General features: G+C 33.1%; 2 protein-coding genes across 6 annotated transcripts; both read right to left on the bottom strand.

Moving 5' to 3' along the window:
- Window positions 1-1,112: 1,112 nt before the first annotated feature.
- On the bottom strand, window positions 1,113-8,561 carry LOC137821215 (potassium transporter 11). Of its 3 annotated transcripts, none has more exons than XM_068625696.2 (9): window positions 8,038-8,561; window positions 7,269-7,424; window positions 6,220-6,445; window positions 5,760-6,005; window positions 5,206-5,256; window positions 4,793-5,053; window positions 4,305-4,472; window positions 3,453-3,707; window positions 1,113-2,519 (listed from the first exon to the last, which is right to left on the bottom strand). In XM_068625696.2, the coding sequence occupies exons 2-9, from the start codon at window positions 7,389-7,391 to the stop codon at window positions 1,480-1,482; spliced, it is 2,370 nt and encodes a 789-aa protein (XP_068481797.1). In that variant the 5' UTR covers window positions 7,392-7,424; window positions 8,038-8,561; the 3' UTR covers window positions 1,113-1,479. The 3 variants fall into 3 exon arrangements, with proteins under 3 accessions (XP_068481797.1, XP_068481798.1, XP_068481799.1); XM_068625697.2 differs by having other exon boundaries at window positions 7,269-7,429; window positions 8,038-8,448; XM_068625698.2 differs by lacking the exons at window positions 7,269-7,424; window positions 8,038-8,561 and adding an exon at window positions 6,653-6,719.
- Window positions 8,562-11,203: 2,642 nt separating this feature from the next.
- On the bottom strand, window positions 11,204-15,063 carry LOC137821216 (ATP-dependent zinc metalloprotease FTSH 2, chloroplastic). Of its 3 annotated transcripts, none has more exons than XM_068625699.2 (5): window positions 14,870-15,063; window positions 12,886-14,088; window positions 12,502-12,815; window positions 12,086-12,326; window positions 11,204-11,672 (listed from the first exon to the last, which is right to left on the bottom strand). In XM_068625699.2, the coding sequence occupies exons 2-5, from the start codon at window positions 14,068-14,070 to the stop codon at window positions 11,331-11,333; spliced, it is 2,082 nt and encodes a 693-aa protein (XP_068481800.2). In that variant the 5' UTR covers window positions 14,071-14,088; window positions 14,870-15,063; the 3' UTR covers window positions 11,204-11,330. The 3 variants fall into 3 exon arrangements, with proteins under 3 accessions (XP_068481800.2, XP_068481802.2, XP_090151978.1); XM_068625701.2 differs by having other exon boundaries at window positions 14,640-14,885; XM_090295852.1 differs by having other exon boundaries at window positions 14,630-14,871.
- Window positions 15,064-17,717: the final 2,654 nt, after the last annotated feature.

Below are 17,717 nucleotides of genomic sequence, written 5' to 3' on the forward strand. Positions count from 1 at the left end.
GCAAATTTAGCATGGAAAACTTATATATAATGAAAGGCTCTAATCTCTAGTCGATGTGGGATCTCCAACACACCCCTCATGCCGAGACTACCAACTTGTACAAAGTGAACTTTAAGCCTAACTCAACCCCATAAAACCGGCTCATATAGTTGAGGTTTGCACCCACTTATATACAATGAAAAGCTCTAATCTCTAGTCGATGTGGAATTTTCAACAAACATTATTATTTTACTCTTAGCAAACCATAAAAAATGGTGATGAAAAAATAAAAGATTGTAACAAAATCTTGAAGCAGTCGGTGGGAACATATGCAATTTTAAATTCTCAGAAAAAGAGGAATCAATGGATTACATTACATCTACAATTTTCAATTTCGGCGGCTACTCCAAACAATATCTACATTTAAAAAATAAGTAAACTACATAATAATTCATCCAAACTCAAATATATAAACAAATGACATTTAATGTACTTTTTATATAAAAGTTTTATTATGAAACTTGACCTCTCACTTAGACGCTTACTAATACTTCACGTAATAACAATCATCTGTCATCACATGAAAAAAAGTATTATTAAAAAAAATAAAAAAATACTATACCAAAATCTATATATTAACAAAAATGATACATAGATATACTTATTCATAAAAGATTCTAAAAATAAAAAACAGACCTGATGGAACTTTGTTCTATTATATCAATAAAATGATTGTCTATGAAAAAAATCTTAAATTAGTTAACGTATCGGTACACACATTTTTTATATTTAGTTAGTATACTTAAATATAAACAAATTCTTACTGGGTTATATCTAATGTTATTATTTCAAAAACATATGTTTAAACACGATATCATTTCTAATCAATATGCTTGCGATAATTTAAAAAATGTATATCTTTATTCTGTGAAATAAAAAATATTAAATGAATTTAAGTTGTATTTTTAATCAGTATGAAATTAGTTTATTTTGTAATGCTGGAAGTTGTATTTTAGTACTTAAAAATTAATGTTGGTTTCATTAAAAAAAAAGAATAATGATTGGTGACACATTCCAGCATTTGAAAATGGTGAATGCAACATAAAGTGTTAGAAGAGTTGAACAACTTAGTGTGCCATTGGGAACATCAAATGAATAATGAATTTCAGATTTCTAAGAAACCACCCAAAGTCATTCCTTTGAAGACATTCTCTATTGAATGATACATACCACAAGGGATCGTTCATATGGCAGCTACACTAAACTCAACCATGCACAAAATGATACAAATGATAAATCTTACTGGTTTTGGACCAGTAGGAACAATTCTTGTGTGAGCACAGTATTTACAAACACAGTCAACCAAAAAGCCTCTGAATAGTAATAAAACAATTTTATGTTTTAACATTTTTTATGACTATTATTTATTTTCACATGCTTTTGATCGAATATGCCCATAAACTATGTTCACACAAGAATTACCAAGAGAAGGGTAGGAGGCTATACATAGAAAACCTGACCAACATTTAAGAGACTCTCATGAGGAACATTGAAGATCACACTATTTTCTCTGCATATCTTCCTGAGAAATGCATATACATAATCCACAGCTATTTTCTTGTAGAATCTTGAATCCCTACTAGCCCTCACAACTGTGTTTCCGAGTATGTGAACCACCCCAGCCTCTCTGCAGCTGTTTAAAAACTCAACTTCATCAACCTCAGTTTGGCTGCTTACATGACCAGAGGACCTAACAGTAGCATTCAAGTGAGATGGAGATGTAACTGAAACTATAGAATCCACAGATGAAACTGTTGGATCCATATTCAATGATGCTGTGTTTGCATTATTGTTCAATAGTAGGCCTTCTCTCTCAGTTTGTTGTTCATATAAACTGTAGTCATCTGAATCTGAGCATCCTTCCATCATAGACTCCAGCTTAACAAACACAAAAAGATTGTGGAAAAGCTTTTTCTCGAAGTCCTCATCTTTCTTGTGCAAATCTTTGTATCCGTACCTTGCCACACATCGAAACATGTGGAAGTTCTTAGGTCCAATTCTCTTGACAAGGAACCTTTCATCTTCTGGGACAGTGTAGACAGGAAGATACTTCACACATACAAAAACAACAACAGAATGGATGGCTGGTAGGTTTGTGATGAAGTGAGAAAATATGTGGGGTACTCCACTTGCAAGCTCTGTGTATACCAGGCCTATTCCTGGTACACGAACAAGTCCTAAACTTGGTCCAAGTCCAAGAATCCATGTCATTGACACCTTACTGTGCATTTCAAACTCATAGCGTTTCACTGTGCCATAATGCCATACATACATGATCAGAAGAAATGCTCCAGCAATTGCAAGGGGAGCCCATCCACCTTGATCAACTTTGAAGAGTACAGCAGAGAAGTATGTGCATTCCACAATCAGTGATAAGCCAGTGAACACCACAACCAGAATCCAATGGCAGCGCCACACTAATATCATGATTAAAATCATAAGCAATGTTGTAACCAGCATCACTAGTACAACTGCAGTACCTGCAATTACAATGGCTGTTATATAATTGGTTGCACAATTTAAAGGAAGCATGTAGTATCATTGCATAATATGCACTACTTCTTACACCCTTTGATGTAAAAAGGATATAGGGAATCCCCATTCATGTGAAATTTGGGCAAAAAAAAAAGTAACTTGGAGAAAAATAAATAAAGTGACTTTCACAAATCTTTTTTTGTTTATAACCACCAATCAATCGAATATTGATTAATATGTAATCGATCGAACACTACTTGAAGGCTATTATGCTCAGAAATGAAATAGTCCAAATGTTCCTGGAAATTCTTGCTCCCATTGGAACATTTCTATCTATATGCATTAGGATCCCAATTCATAGATCTGTCCGTTCGAGAAATCAAAATAAGAGGATCGAACCATTCCTTCTGACTCTTTTTCAAATTTGAGAAATGTTGGTTGATCGTGTATTTCATTCTAGTTCGATGATTCAGAGTATCATTTCCTATTTGATACCTTTTAATTTCATATTCGAAGTTGTAATTGAATCGATTCAATACATTTCTTATGTAAACATGGTGCTATATTGGATTTGAATCAGATCTTATTGGATCCTTCACTGAATTTTTTTTCTTTTCACTTTGTATGTGTTTAGTCCCTTGGTCAAATTTGGTCTCTGTATTTCTATAACAGTGCCTCCAGTCCTCGTATTTTCTAGTGTATTTAGGCCCTAATTCTATACTACATTGGACCTACCAAGGGACTAAATTCACCACCTTTTGGAAGATACAAGAATCAAAATCACTGTTGTACATTTTATCCTGTTTTGCTCTTTCTAAGGAATTCATGTCCTCCTCCAAATTGTACATTCTATCTCCTTCCTTGTAAATTTCCTTTTCTTATAAGAGAAAGGTGAAAAAGCATGCTTCACAACATTCAACAAAGGAAGAATAACTTACCATATGCATTTCCAATTTGACTCTGATTTTTAAACCCAGCTGTAACAGCAATGCATAGAATCATAAGGATCCAATTGATATCTGGAATGTATATCTGGCCAAGGAACTTCTTTGATGTATGAACAACTTTTATTCTCGGGAAACATCCATGAGCATTGGCTTGCTTAATAATTGAGAAGGTTGCAGATATTGTGGCCTGGCTTGCAACTATAGCTGCTGCTGTTGCAACAACAAATACTGGCCAGTATATTTTGTCTGCAGAATTAAGGATAATCAAAATCTACCCACTAAATTTTATATTTGCAGTAAATTTAGTAAAATTTAAATTAAAAAAGTGTATTAATTGTTAACATTTCTCCTTATACTATTAACATGATCAAGCACAAAACCATCTCTCAAGTTTCATAATAATCAATGCAACCAAACTCTATAACAAAAGCCTTAATTTTATGAAGTCTTAAACTTTGTTCTTAACTGGGACCCTCAAACTCCCAAATAATATGTAAACTGTAATTGACATCTCACTAGGTATCCAAATCATCTGATAATCTCCAAAACACCGAGTCAAGTATCATAACACCAATAAGCAACCTGGTCCTTCAAATCTAGAACCCTTGACAACAAAGAAAAAAATCTATAACCGTAATTTCTCCACAAACTGAAGGGGTTTCATACTTTTATGACATCTCTAACACCAGTCAACATAAAATATCTGTAAGAGAAAGAAAAGTGGAACTTCCACACCAAGAGGTTTATCCTAAGAGTGTAGCAACAAGGCTGTGGATCATATTCTAAACACCACATATCACAAGTAGAAATATCAAAATAAAAAGTGTGAGAATTATAACAAACCTGGAATAGAACGATAAAACGCATCTTGTGAATGGTCCAAGTTATGCATAAGGTAAGCAGCTTGTCCAGAGTAGGCTAAAAGAAGGCAAGGAAACACTAGGAGAGTAAATGCAATCTGTACAGAAGAGACTGGAAAGTGGGCTAAGTCAGCAAAAAGAGCCTCTGTCCCTGAAATAAATCATCACAAATAACCAAGCTCAAGTCATGAGTCCACTTCACTTAATTAACAATTCTTACATGTTTGGATTACTTCTAAATTTTCCTCTGCTTGTTTTTCTTATTCTGATTGGTGTCTTGTTCCTTTGGTTTGTCTTGTTTCACTTTAGCTTGTTTGCAGTTGTGGTTTTTGGCAAGGTTAATTTTGAGTAGTTGCCTGGAAGGTGTTGTGATGTAAGGTCGTCTCAGGTTTTTTTATATGGGTTGGATCACTCCTGAAATGATTATTATGTATATATTGTTTCTTGCTGATTAAAAAAAAGTTAATGTACCTGTTATGCTGAGCAAAATTCCACCAAGGGAAGTCCAACCATCTTTACCTCCTCGTCTTAGATAGCGGTATATATACACTGGTGAAAAAGCTTTTAGAACACTGCTGTCATATTTACAGATGTTGAAGATGCCTATGCCTCCAATTAGGAGAAACCAAAGAAGGACAACTGGAGCGAAGAGCCAACCAACTCTATCTGTTCCGTAATGTTGCATGCTGAATAACCCAACTAGTATAACAACAGCAACCAGCACCACTACTTCTGCAACTCAGGAAAAAATGAGAAAAAAAGATAAACTTTTCAAGACTAAAAACATAAAATAGTTGAATTTGAAACTGTAGTACTTAACACAGATAATGGTAGATAGAAACAGAAGAAAAATGCAGTGTTACATTATAGGTGTAGGACCGTACCGTTACTCAAATCTGCGTGATTTACCTTGATGCCACCAACCGCAGATAAAACTGCAACACAAGATTTTGTTATGAATATTTGGAACTCACTGAAGGGTTATTTAAGATGATACTAAAGCAGAAAATAAAGTGTACTGAAAGCTGAATCATTTTATCTGCAGCCTTAAGCAATACATCATACATGTAATTAATTTCTAATTAATCCATTTTTAAAGGGGATGAAAGTGAAAAAGCTACAAATGATGTTCTAAGATCTTGTATTCTAGGCCATTTTCGAATAAATACATCTCTTGCTGAGTGGACCAAGTAATCAATAACGCCATTCAAAATACTACCAATTTCAAAATTATATTCTTCTCACTGTCCTTTTCTATCACCTCAAAATGACTTTATGGTTTCCCTTCACAGCTCGGTAAATTTGCACATTTTGACATATAAAATGCAGAAGCATGTAAACCGGTTGGTAGATATAGTACTTGGGTAAACAGAAAATTCACATCACAGAAACATAAACAAAAAGGAACAAGAAGATCAGTATCAGACACAAGCCATACCAGATATAGCTGGGGTAAGAATACCATCTCCAATCACCATGCAGGTACCAACAAGGGCAAGAATAAGAATGATATCTTTATAATAAGCTTGTTCCTCTAACCATCTCTTGGTTTTTGCAGCAAATGACTTTTCACGGATGGTAGACCGACTATATGTTGTTAGCTCTTCATCCGTACGATGCTGGTTGGGAATGGTTCTAATATTTGCATGTCGACAGAGCAAGGAATAAAGAGCCAATGTTCCACCTGCTCCATAGATGTTCAACAGTATCAACAGATTTTTCTGTTTTATCAACAAAGAATAAATAAAATAAAATGACACAGTTCAGGGATGTCTCAATCCTTACAACAGTATCAACATATATACACGTTCAATATGTCATAGGTTGAAATACTAGTATGCTTAGCTATTTCCTTAGTCCAACCATGAATATACTAATTACCAAAATCAAACAAATACCTTGACCATTATCATTAGCTCGTAGTACAATAAGAACATATTTGAGCAGCGGCACCAGAGTAAGAGAGTATATAATCAAAGAAAGAGCTCCCATCACTTGCTCCTGGTTGTCAACTCCATGAGGAAATGTATTATAGAAAACGTACAAGGGGGAAGTGCCCAAATCTCCATAGACTACACCAAGACTCTGATATGCAAGCCGCAGAAGTAACAGTGTAGAAAATTTCTGAACAAATCAAACCAATAACAATAACAAATTATACACCAAATTGTATGGCTGGCATAATATCTTTAGAAACTGTAAAAGAGAATTAGAGAATGAAGAAATTCCGATTGAAAGTTTAACTTATAATCACTCAACAGACATGTAAAAATATGGATTTCTTAGTCTACTCAGCATTAGATATGTATTTTGAGAAGAGTTGGTTCTAACTTGTCTGGAGAGCCTTTGTCATCAAGTGGTCAGAAGTCTAATCCTTGCTGCTCCACTGCATTTCCACCTAATTGCTTACGTAGGACTTCCTCATTAATAAAGCATTTCTCATGAAAAATCACATCTCTTTGTGAAAGCTACGATTCTTCACAAATCATGAAGAGTGGCATCTCTTCATGAACTAAGGGTTTTTTCATCCCCTATATCCCCTATACCTAAGGAGAGTATTTCATTCTATTTCCATGTAGTTAAGAATTTTCTATGAAAAAGAGATGAAAGAGGGTGAGGATTCTTATAATTCTCTTCGAGAGAGAGAAAAGTTGTGCTTCTATTAAGCTTGGTGAGAATTGGAGAGAGTCATTTGAGAGAAATGAGATTTTCTTGAGAAAGAGAGACCATTTGTAATCATATTTTCACTGTGGAAATCTTTTACTTGATAAAGTTTTTCATGTTAAAATTGTTGAAAATTTGTTCTGTTAATTCCCAGTTCTGTTAATTCCCAATCGCTTAATCTTCAATACCCATGTAAAGGACCAACTCCCCCAAAAGCTTAAACTCAAATGGGGGCCAAAGAATGGTTGTTAATATATACACATATAATAATAGAGGAGCATACTTTTTCTCTGTACATGTTTTTGAGCCGTTCAGCTTCTTCATCCATTGGCTGGTCAATCCTCTGTTCCAAAACCCACATACCGCCTCTGTTATCACCGTCTTCATCAAACTCAGTTGAAGCCATTAAGTGCTCAGTTCAATAACTTTCTCTGCTACTCTATCCTTGAAAGAAACGTGAAATAGTTAGGTACCTAAACAAACACTCACACACAATAGTTGAAAGTAAACTCTGATGAAATCCATGCCTACTCAAACCAAGGATCCAAATTAACCTATAAAAGTTGGAAAAGCAAGCAAAGTTGGTTATTTCAATGAGTGGTTCCAACACCATCCATCCCATCTATGAAAGGAAAAAAATTTACAAACCCAATTTCAATCAACCTATAATCTGCATCGGCCAAGCCTTCACAGGCTAAAGTAAAGCATATTCAAACCAACTACAGACATAAGAAGAATAAAACTAACAGCACCAAAAGTTTGTATTAGAATTGTGGTAGTTAAGTGCTCTTGGTGGTATTCTCATTAGAATTGTGGTTTCACGCAATTTGTGTGGTAAAAGTTTGTATTAAAGATTAACAGATATGCTAAAAACACCAGCATCTGAGTTTTGACCAGTTGCTTTTCAGCCAAACTCACTATTATTCAAATTAGTCAAGGCAAATCTTTTATCTGAAACCATTCTTAATCAGATGAGAATATAAATCTCAAAAATCATAATAATCTCGAATTTAAAATTGAAAACTAAAGAATTGGTGAAAACCAATCCTCACCTCCCCTCGACTGTCACAAAAACCTGGTACTAGACAACCTCAGTATTTGTATTCAGCAGAAGCAGTATTAGTAGCAGTTTGATGTCAGCCACAGAGCCAAAAACCAAGCTCAGATTCATCAGGTATCCAGCACAAGATAGTTCCAGGTCGTGGGGAAGAGAAAACCAAAAGGGTAACGTTAAGGCTGTACACTGTCAGTGTCCCATAACAGACAAAAAATTACAGACCAAGAGAGAGAAAATACATGACACAGTAGAGCCACTTGTTTTTGTTTCTTTGGATTGTTTCTTTGTGTTAATTGAATGCATACTACTTTTGTTGAAATCTTATTCCCCATATGATAAGGATGTGAATGGGATAACTTCGATTCCAACCTGGTTTTATCATTGTTTTTTTAATTGGTGCATCCTCAGTAATGCACTAACCAAGAACAAAAGTTAATGCTGTCTATAACTGCTGCAGCATGTCAATGATATATATGATTATCATTCCAAGTGTTCCTGTCAATTCAACGTGGTTATTCTTATTTTTCTTTTCTCAAACACCTTCTCTACATCTTTTTAAACTATCTGATTATAAAATTATAAAAAGAGAAACCTTCCTAGATCATCACTGGGAATAATATTTAAAAATTAATGCCCGTTTATGATTTCTTAATTTGACAGGTAATATTTAAATACAAACTCAGAAGAAATTAAATTAAATAAAATAAAATTCTAAATTAATATAACACAATAATAGCATATAAAATCAAATAAAAAACTGATAGTAAGATGTTAAATAACAAAAACCTATAAATAAATAGATTTTTATGCATTGACACTTTATTTTTTTTATTAAAATAAAAAAAAGTATTAATTGACCAACTTGGTTCATTTTTTTTATTAAAATAAAAAAAGTATTAATTGATTCTCTGTTGAATAATTAATCAATTGACTTCATCAATAATGGGAAAAAAGAATTCTTTTCATCATGACTGTGTGTAGATATAAAAGTTTACAATTATTTATTAAACCTCTTTAGAAATATATCTATAATAACATCAATTTAGATGCCTTGCAAAAATAATTATAATACAAAGCACTTATTCTCACAATCTTAATCATATATATGAAGATTTTAAAAAAAGTTCAGATATAGGATATATGAATCCTATATCATTAACTACTGAATTATTTGCTTAATAAGAAATGAGTAAAAACTTTAGAAATTTTATTGTGAATTTTATTAAATAATAATTAGGAAGTGGCACTATGTTGGTGGGCCTCAATTTTACAAATTAATGTTAAACTGGTTTATTAATTATTAGCATTTTTTTATAGTAACTCAAGCTTGGTCAACCTCAAAAAATAAAGTTAATTATGTACATAGTCAAACTCAAGTTTATAATTGTGACATTAATTATTTGTAAATATCATCATTTGTGTCTATACTAGGTTTTGTTATAGGAGTAATTTATTAAACTCTTAACTTCTAGGAATCATTTCCGACATACTAATCACCAATCTCTTTAAAAAAAATATGAATTAAGTGATTTCTTTTTCATCTCTAAAACCTAGAAGCAACTTATTTTAATATTCGTATACTTGTTGAGACGTGACCAACCATCTTCACACTTAAATATATTTTTGTGCTTTTCAATTGATTATGCCAAAATTTCAAAACTATTTTAAAGATAAAAAATAACTATTTTAGAAGCATTAAAATATTAAAAAAATGTTAAATAGATTTATTGTGCTTTTCAGGAAAGCATATCCATATATACAAATTTTTATTCTGAATATCATCAACTTTTCAGAGTTAGAGTTTTGGATGACAAAATATATAAAGATCAAATGAATTTACCCAACTACATGGAACTCGTAATTTCAAGAAAAAAGTCATAACCGATTTAAGAGCAAAACGACCAAACTCATCTAGAATTTAATTAGAAATTTCTTGTTCTTTCCAATTATGATATGATTAAAATAATAAGACATATAATGTGAAGACAAAAGAATATTCTTTTAATATGTCAACTTAACTGACAAGTTGTATAGTAATGTATAACAGGAAAAAATTTATAAAAAAAACTTAGCTTTTATAGAAAAAACTTATGAATCGTTCAATTTATAAATAACTTACATATTGATATTTCTTAAATTAAAAAATGTAATTTAAAATAAAATTTAAATTTAATGATAATTAAATAAAACAAATTAAAAAGCAATCCGTGTCCAAACATATAAAAAAACACTTAACATTTTTATTCTCACTTATTATTATTTAACAATTTTCTTGTACAATTTCTTCTTTTTCTCTTGATCGTGCTCAGATCTTTGTTTTTACTGATCTCATGAAATTTGAAAACTTCATCTGTAATTCTTGGATAAACCACACTAAAGAGATTTCTACATTTATTAGCTGTTCTCTTCTATGCATCTCTCTCCCATTTGACTGATACCAAATTTCTAAAGAAAGGATAATTTTTTTAAAACAAAAAATAAGACACAGTGAAGAAGAAGAAGAAAATGTAAATAGCAAGACCTTTTCCAAAAACTTTGTCTATCACCTGACATTGCTCTGCCTCTAGACCAATCATGAAACATCAAACATCAAACATCAAATAAGAGAGGGGGAATCAATCCAAAACGTTACATCACTTAACATTGCCCTTTTCCAATAATGACACATCAATTATATTAATCCAACTGTTATGGAGGGACACAAAATATCACAGCTACACCATATTTTGACTTTTACCATAATCATTCCATTATTTACTTTATTAAACCCTGCTCACTTCAAATGTCATCATAGTAACTAAGCTAATATTTGGCACCATCTCTGACATGGATATCCAACAAGATCATGCAGAGAACAGAAAAAGTCACTGCTAAACCACCCTTTTGTCATCATTCAATTATTTGCTTCAATAGACCCTCATCACTCTGAAATATCATTATGCTACCTAAGCTCATATTTAACAAACCCTTTGTGACATCCAGCAAGATATTAAGTTTTTCATTCTTTAACTCGTGTAAAACACCTTTAGGCTCAAACTAAAAATTGCACATCACTAGTTACAATGATACAATGGGTCATCATATTATTACTATTTACTAAGGTTACATTATGTACTAATTGTGAAGAAACACACACTTTATGTTGCCAACACAAGAAAAAGTACAGAAGCAAGCTAGGATCTTTTTTCATTACAAAAAATGGAGTTCATGGTATATTACAAATATTTCACAATTCCAGAAATCCAGCATGCGGAAAGCTACACTACATTGCAGTGGCATATAGGCTATTCAAACAGTAACTGGTGAGGGTATTGAAGGAGGGACCCGATTTTCAGCAGGAATTTCAACAAACTCGGATAGGAGAGCTCGGAATTCATCTCCACTCATTGTCTCCTTCTCCAGTAAAACTTCCACAATCTTATCAATTGCTTCTCGGTTGTTCCTTATTTGGCTCAATGCAATTTCATATGCTTCATCTGAAATTCTCTTTACAGCAGCATCAATGTCTTCAGCAAGCTTTTCTGACATTGAATTTCTTGCCATCATTCTCATGATCACATCTGCACTTTGAGACGATGAGTCCATGAGTGACCAAGGACCAATATCAGACATTCCAAATGTGGTTACCATCTGCAACAGTATCATTTACATTTTTTAGATGAACAGGTGTTATAAAGTTGTAATCTGAAGACTAAGGTAGGAGAATAAGAAAGATTATTTTGGCAATGAGTACTAAAAATTCATCCTCCCAAATGAAGAAATATCATTCTTTCAGTTAAAGACAAAAGAAATTGAGTTTTAAGCATTAAAAAAATATTTTGACAAGTCCTTAATTCGGCTCTCACCAATTCATTAGAGCTACATAAATAAAATACTGAATGTACTGATAAAGTATAACCAAATTCAGATTACATTGCCAATTCTGTAGAGTCTAAACAATACTACTAGCATCCGTCCCCACCAAAAGCAAAATAGAAAAATGAAAAAAGAGAACAAGTGAAAAGTGATACATCACAACAGAAAATGAAGTCATGAACACCAACCTGTTTGGCCAAACCGGTTATTTGCTGCAAATCACCAGCTGCTCCAGTGGTAACCTCAGGCTCACCAAAAATAACTTCCTCTGCTGCTCTGCCACCTAGTCCACCAACAATTCTTGCGAAGAGTTGTTGCTTGGAGATCAGAGTTGGGTCATCAGCAGGAATAAACCAGGTAAGGCCTCGAGCTTGCCCGCGAGGAACCAAGGTTACTTTTTGTACAGGATCATGACCAGGAGTCAAAGTTCTGCAAGTACAGATAGATATTTGAGAACAATTTTATTGTTTGTTATAACAGTTTCTATAATGAGAACTACAATATATACAAATGTAACACCAGTTTATATAGGCATAGCACCTTGTTTTCATTGCTATCATACACATTTACTCAAAAGACAACTACACCCTGATTTTTGGCTTACCCACAAATAGCATGCCCTACTTCATGATAAGCCACTAAGCTTTTGCTCTTCCCATCTGTCATCACTGTTCCTTCCATTCCAGCCACAATCCTATCAATAGAATCATCAATCTCTTTGGATGCAATAGCTGCCTTTCCACGCCGACCAGCCAATATAGCAGCTTCATTCAGAAGGTTTGCCAGATCTGCCCCACTAAAACCAGGTGTTCTCATAGCAATTACCTCAAGTGAAACGTCAGCTTCAAACTTTTTATTACTACCATGAACTTTTAAAATTTCAGTCCTTCCCCGAATATCTGGAACATCAACTGTCACCTGCAAAAGCACTACATTCAGTGATTGGATCACACAAATGTGAATTAAGCATTAGCTAATATAACCTTACCTGTCTATCAAATCGGCCTGGCCTTAACAATGCAGAATCAAGAATGTCAGCCCTGTTAGTAGCTGCAATGACAATGATACCCGTATTACCCTCAAATCCATCCATTTCTGTCAAAAGTTGGTTGAGGGTCTGTTCTCTTTCATCATTCCCTCCACCAATTCCAGTACCCCTTTGCCTTCCAACAGCATCAATTTCATCAACAAAAACAATGCATGGAGCATTCTCTTTGGCCTTCTTGAATAAATCGCGGACTCGAGAAGCACCAACACCAACAAACATCTCTACAAACTCAGAACCTGAGATTGAAAAAAATGGGACACCTGCTTCACCTGCAATAGCCTTTGCTAAAAGTGTCTTCCCAGTTCCAGGAGGACCAACAAGAAGAACACCTTTTGGTATGCGAGCCCCAACAGCAGTGAATCTCTCAGGCTTTTTAAGAAATTCCACCACCTCCATAAAATCCTGCTTGGCTTCATCCACTCCAGCAACATCGTCAAATGTCACTCCAGTATTAGGCTCCATTTGAAACTTGGCTTTGGATTGACCAAAAGCAAGAGGAAAGCCTGACCCACCAGGACCTCCCACTCCTCCTGATGATCGTCTTGAGAGAAAGAACAATCCTCCAATCAAAATTAGAGGGAAAGCCAGGTTCCCAATCAGATTAGCTAACGGAGAACCTGTCTCTTCTTGGCCATTATGTGCTGCAAAGTCAATGTTCTTTTCCCTGAATTTCTGAAGGAGCTCTTGGCTAAGTCCAGGAAGTTGAACACGCACTCGCTGCACTCTATTACCCAACTCAGGAGATACAGCCTCCACGGTAGCCGAGGTTCCATTCTCATATAGATCCACTTTTTTAACTCTATCCTTGTCCAAATACTCAAGAAATCTAGAATAAGACATTCTGGAGGAGGATGCCCCTTGTTCATCAGCAGCATAAGCTTTCCCACTTCCTAATAGTACAGGTAAGCCAACTCCGACATTCAACAATTTCAATAATCCTCTTCTTCCTTCATGTTTTCTTTGATCCAATGATGCCTGGACAGATGTTGTCTTCGATTCCTTATTCAATGATGAAAGCCTGTGAGATGAGAAGAGATATCTTCCATTGACTTCCTTGCCAAGAATTATTTTATTACTCTGTGTGTATAAACCACTCCCACCAAGGGATGCCAATGATGCTGCCATCCGTATCAAGAAGAGGACCTGAAATATGGGTTATGTAACACTGATTATATCTGTGATTAGCAGGAAAAAAAACATATGGCATAAATAGAATCAGTGATTCTCAAGTAATTTCTTCTTCTACAACGCCACCACAGTAAATTCAGTTACACACTAAAAAAAAGCATACTCATCTACATAAATTGTGCCCTAGGAAATTCTAGTTATGAAAAGAAACAAGCTACAAAAGAACAAAAGTTCAGCAGAATGAACAAGGGGACGGACCATGCAAGAAGCCAATTTCAGATCTTAGGATACAACATTTTATATGAATGTATTCATAAGAGTAGAATATACAACATGTAATAGTTATCCCATAAACTTCTCTTATTTTCTCCTTTCCTTGTGAATCAAATATACACTCATTATACTTAATATAATGGTATGTAGTAACATAAATATACTAGCCTGTAACACTTATTATTCTATCAAACCATTCAACAGGAGAATAACAAAAAAAATTATCAACAAGAGCCAAGTATCTGCACACATGTACAAGAACAGATATGCAATTGGAACAAACTTTTTCTCACAATTTCTGGAATTCTAAGCAGTCTCAGTCCAAAGGATGTACAGAAACAACTTCAAATGTGAAAACTTTGGCTCAAAGGGTCCACCATTAACAACCCCAACAATCAAATTATTCACATAACAAACAAGTAAGTAAAATTGATAATTAAGGGTGGAGACAAGAAGAACCCAGCACTACAGAAAGATGACACAGACCCATGAAAAGTGGAGGGCAGAAGAAGAACTCACATACCTGAAAGAAAGAATCTGAAAGAGAGTGTGGAGAAGGGAGAGAGAAGAAGAGAAGTGAGATAGTAGAAGAAGCTACGGAGGTGCAAGAGACGTGTTCGGGTATGAGATTGAAACGTGGAATGAAAGAGAAGTGGGATGTGAATGGGAACAGTGTCTACATTTTCTTGATCTTACTCTTAAAATTGATTTCGTTATGAATGGTTTTAAATAAATAAATAAACTAAATTTTGAAGGATAAAACTTCTGATTTATTCTTTGAAATAAATGCATACGAATTGATGCAGAATATAATGAGAACTAATTTTTTTAATTTAATATTAAATTACTCCTAAAAATATGATCATTTACCTTTTTTATATCAAAATTTTACAATATAATTAATTAACTTGCCAATTTCTTTGATGAATTTTAAACGGGATCTCGCTGACCCAAGAAATTAAAAAAAAATCATTATTGAAAATAATACAAGAAAAAAAAAATTATTTTCTTAACTGATATTCTGAAGAAGATATGGCAAAATCTATTTAAAGTGGTTTATTCAATACAAATGTTAAATTTAGACATTTAGAAGCATACTTAATTAAATAAGGTTGTGAAAAAATTCTGATAGGTCAATTTTTTTCCGAAATAGGTTAATCTATTCATTGTTTTAATATAACATTTTATATATACTTGTATATTTATTTAATATCTTAATAAGATAATAATTTCATATAATAAACCAAGTAATTTTTTTAGGGTCTGTTAGTTTAGTTTTATGAACTATTTAAAATTTGGCATGTTAGTTTAGTTGTAAATTTTAGGGTCTGTTTAAATATACTTTTTTCTACAAGTATTTTTAGAGGAGGGATAAGAAAAAAAATTATGAGATCATATACTAGAGACACCAATATTATAAAAAAAAACTAAAAATAATATATCAAGAGTTGAGAGAAATGAAAAAGAGAAAATTCAAATAATTCATGAAGTTTTTAATGAGTTTATGACTAATAGAAGATTAAGGAGTTAATGGAGGGATTTTACTAAATCAAAAAGATTTTTAAGAATTTTAGAAAGGATAAAAATATAATAGAAAGGTGATTTCATTTTGTATACACAATATGATGAGGTTAATTCTTATTAGGGTTTTTTTTTATCTTAGAATAAACTATCATATGTTATAATAGTTAACCCCCACACTTCCATTTAAGGAGGCTAGTTCATGGCTTCTAGCATGTATAAGAAACCAGAGTAAATATTGTAGATCATCCTACCTTTCAAGTGAATATATGATGAGAGCTTTTGATGGTTTTTGTGTTCTTTGTGAGGTAAGTTTTATCTTAGTCAAGTTTTCTTAAGTGGTTTTTTCCTCTTGTTGTCTTTCTTGGTGTGTCATATTCAAGAGTGTGAATCAAGAGTCAAAGGCTCTTCACACTCTAAGGAGTTATTTACATTCAACCTAAATAAGTTTCCATCATTTCCTTGTCCATTATTTTCATTGTCACAAGTTTTTTTTATTCTAATCTTTCTATAGTTTGTGTTATTTATGCTTTCAACATCCATCACTTATCTAACACCACTGTTAGCCAAAAGCACACACAAAACCAACAACTTCCTTACACACCACCATCAATTTTCATTTAATAATCAAACTATATTTTATCCAAGAACCACAATATAATTCTCAAGCCAATAACCACCCATATTCCAACCAAGACTTCCTAACCCTTCTATTACACAATTAAAACAAAACATATCAAAAAAGAACAACAAAAATGCAATCACTTTCCAACAAAGAACCCGTACACACTTTAATATAGTTATAACAACTTTGTTCTTGAGTTTTCTCGAGAACTTTATAAAGATTGATCCAAGATTCCTAGAAAATTTCCCACATCCATTTAGGTTCATCCATCACACCTGGTTCCATATAAATTAAATCGTAACCCGCATAGTAACACCAAAAATCAAGTCAAGAAACTAGTTAATAAGCAAAACAATTTGTATTGATCTATCTATGCTTTTGAAGTTTATTTGGACATTCCATCACTTTCTTGTGAGTCTTGATGAGGTCTCCATCAAGTGGTAACAAAGTTTGGGTAATTCTAAGTCTCTCCAAATGCATCACAATTCCAAAAACTCCAAGAATCTAAAATCAATCACAAGAAGAGGTGCATCCAAAAATTTGTTACTAATCCTCCAAATTCGTCACTAATTCATTGTAAGTTTGGTCTCTAAAAGGTTAGCAACCATAACTTTTTTCCACTTTATTTGGTAATTCAACATTGGCATGTTTTTGGTTCAATTTTTTTTAGTTGTTCATTTGCTTGCAAAATCAAGTACGCAAAACTCAGTGTCTTTGTTGAATATTATTGTACAAAGAAAGTGTAAGTATTAGTTATTTGAAAATTATTGGAACAAAGTTTCAAGAAACATTCTTTTTAGTCAATAGCATACCTTACTTTAATTCTTATCTTTCTTTCTTTGAACTAGATGTCTTTCTTGTAAGTTTTTTCTTTTGGTTATCTTGAAATTGTATGATAATTTCTTGTTGAACATTTGTGAAATAAGATTTTGTGATAAAGTATTCAAAAGTAGAGGTGCAAGTGTTGTGCTCTTTTAACTTGAAATCTTGGATTAATTGGTAAAGTAAGCATTCAACTAAACACAATTAAAAAAATGTACCAAAAGTTTTGCATTTGAAAGGTGTTGATCAAATGACCCTTAGGACAAAATCTATCTACTTGCAAGGCATACCAAATTTGAAAAGTATTAAAGTGAAAAGTACCAAAAGTTAATGAACATTTTATATGAAAAAGTTAAAAGTAAACACAATTGTCATACTTACACCTCATGAAACAGTGAATTAA

This window comes from Phaseolus vulgaris, chromosome 9 (genome assembly GCF_051622355.1).
Source record: "Phaseolus vulgaris cultivar YP4 chromosome 9, ASM5162235v1, whole genome shotgun sequence".
NCBI classification, from domain to species: domain Eukaryota; kingdom Viridiplantae; phylum Streptophyta; class Magnoliopsida; order Fabales; family Fabaceae; genus Phaseolus; species Phaseolus vulgaris.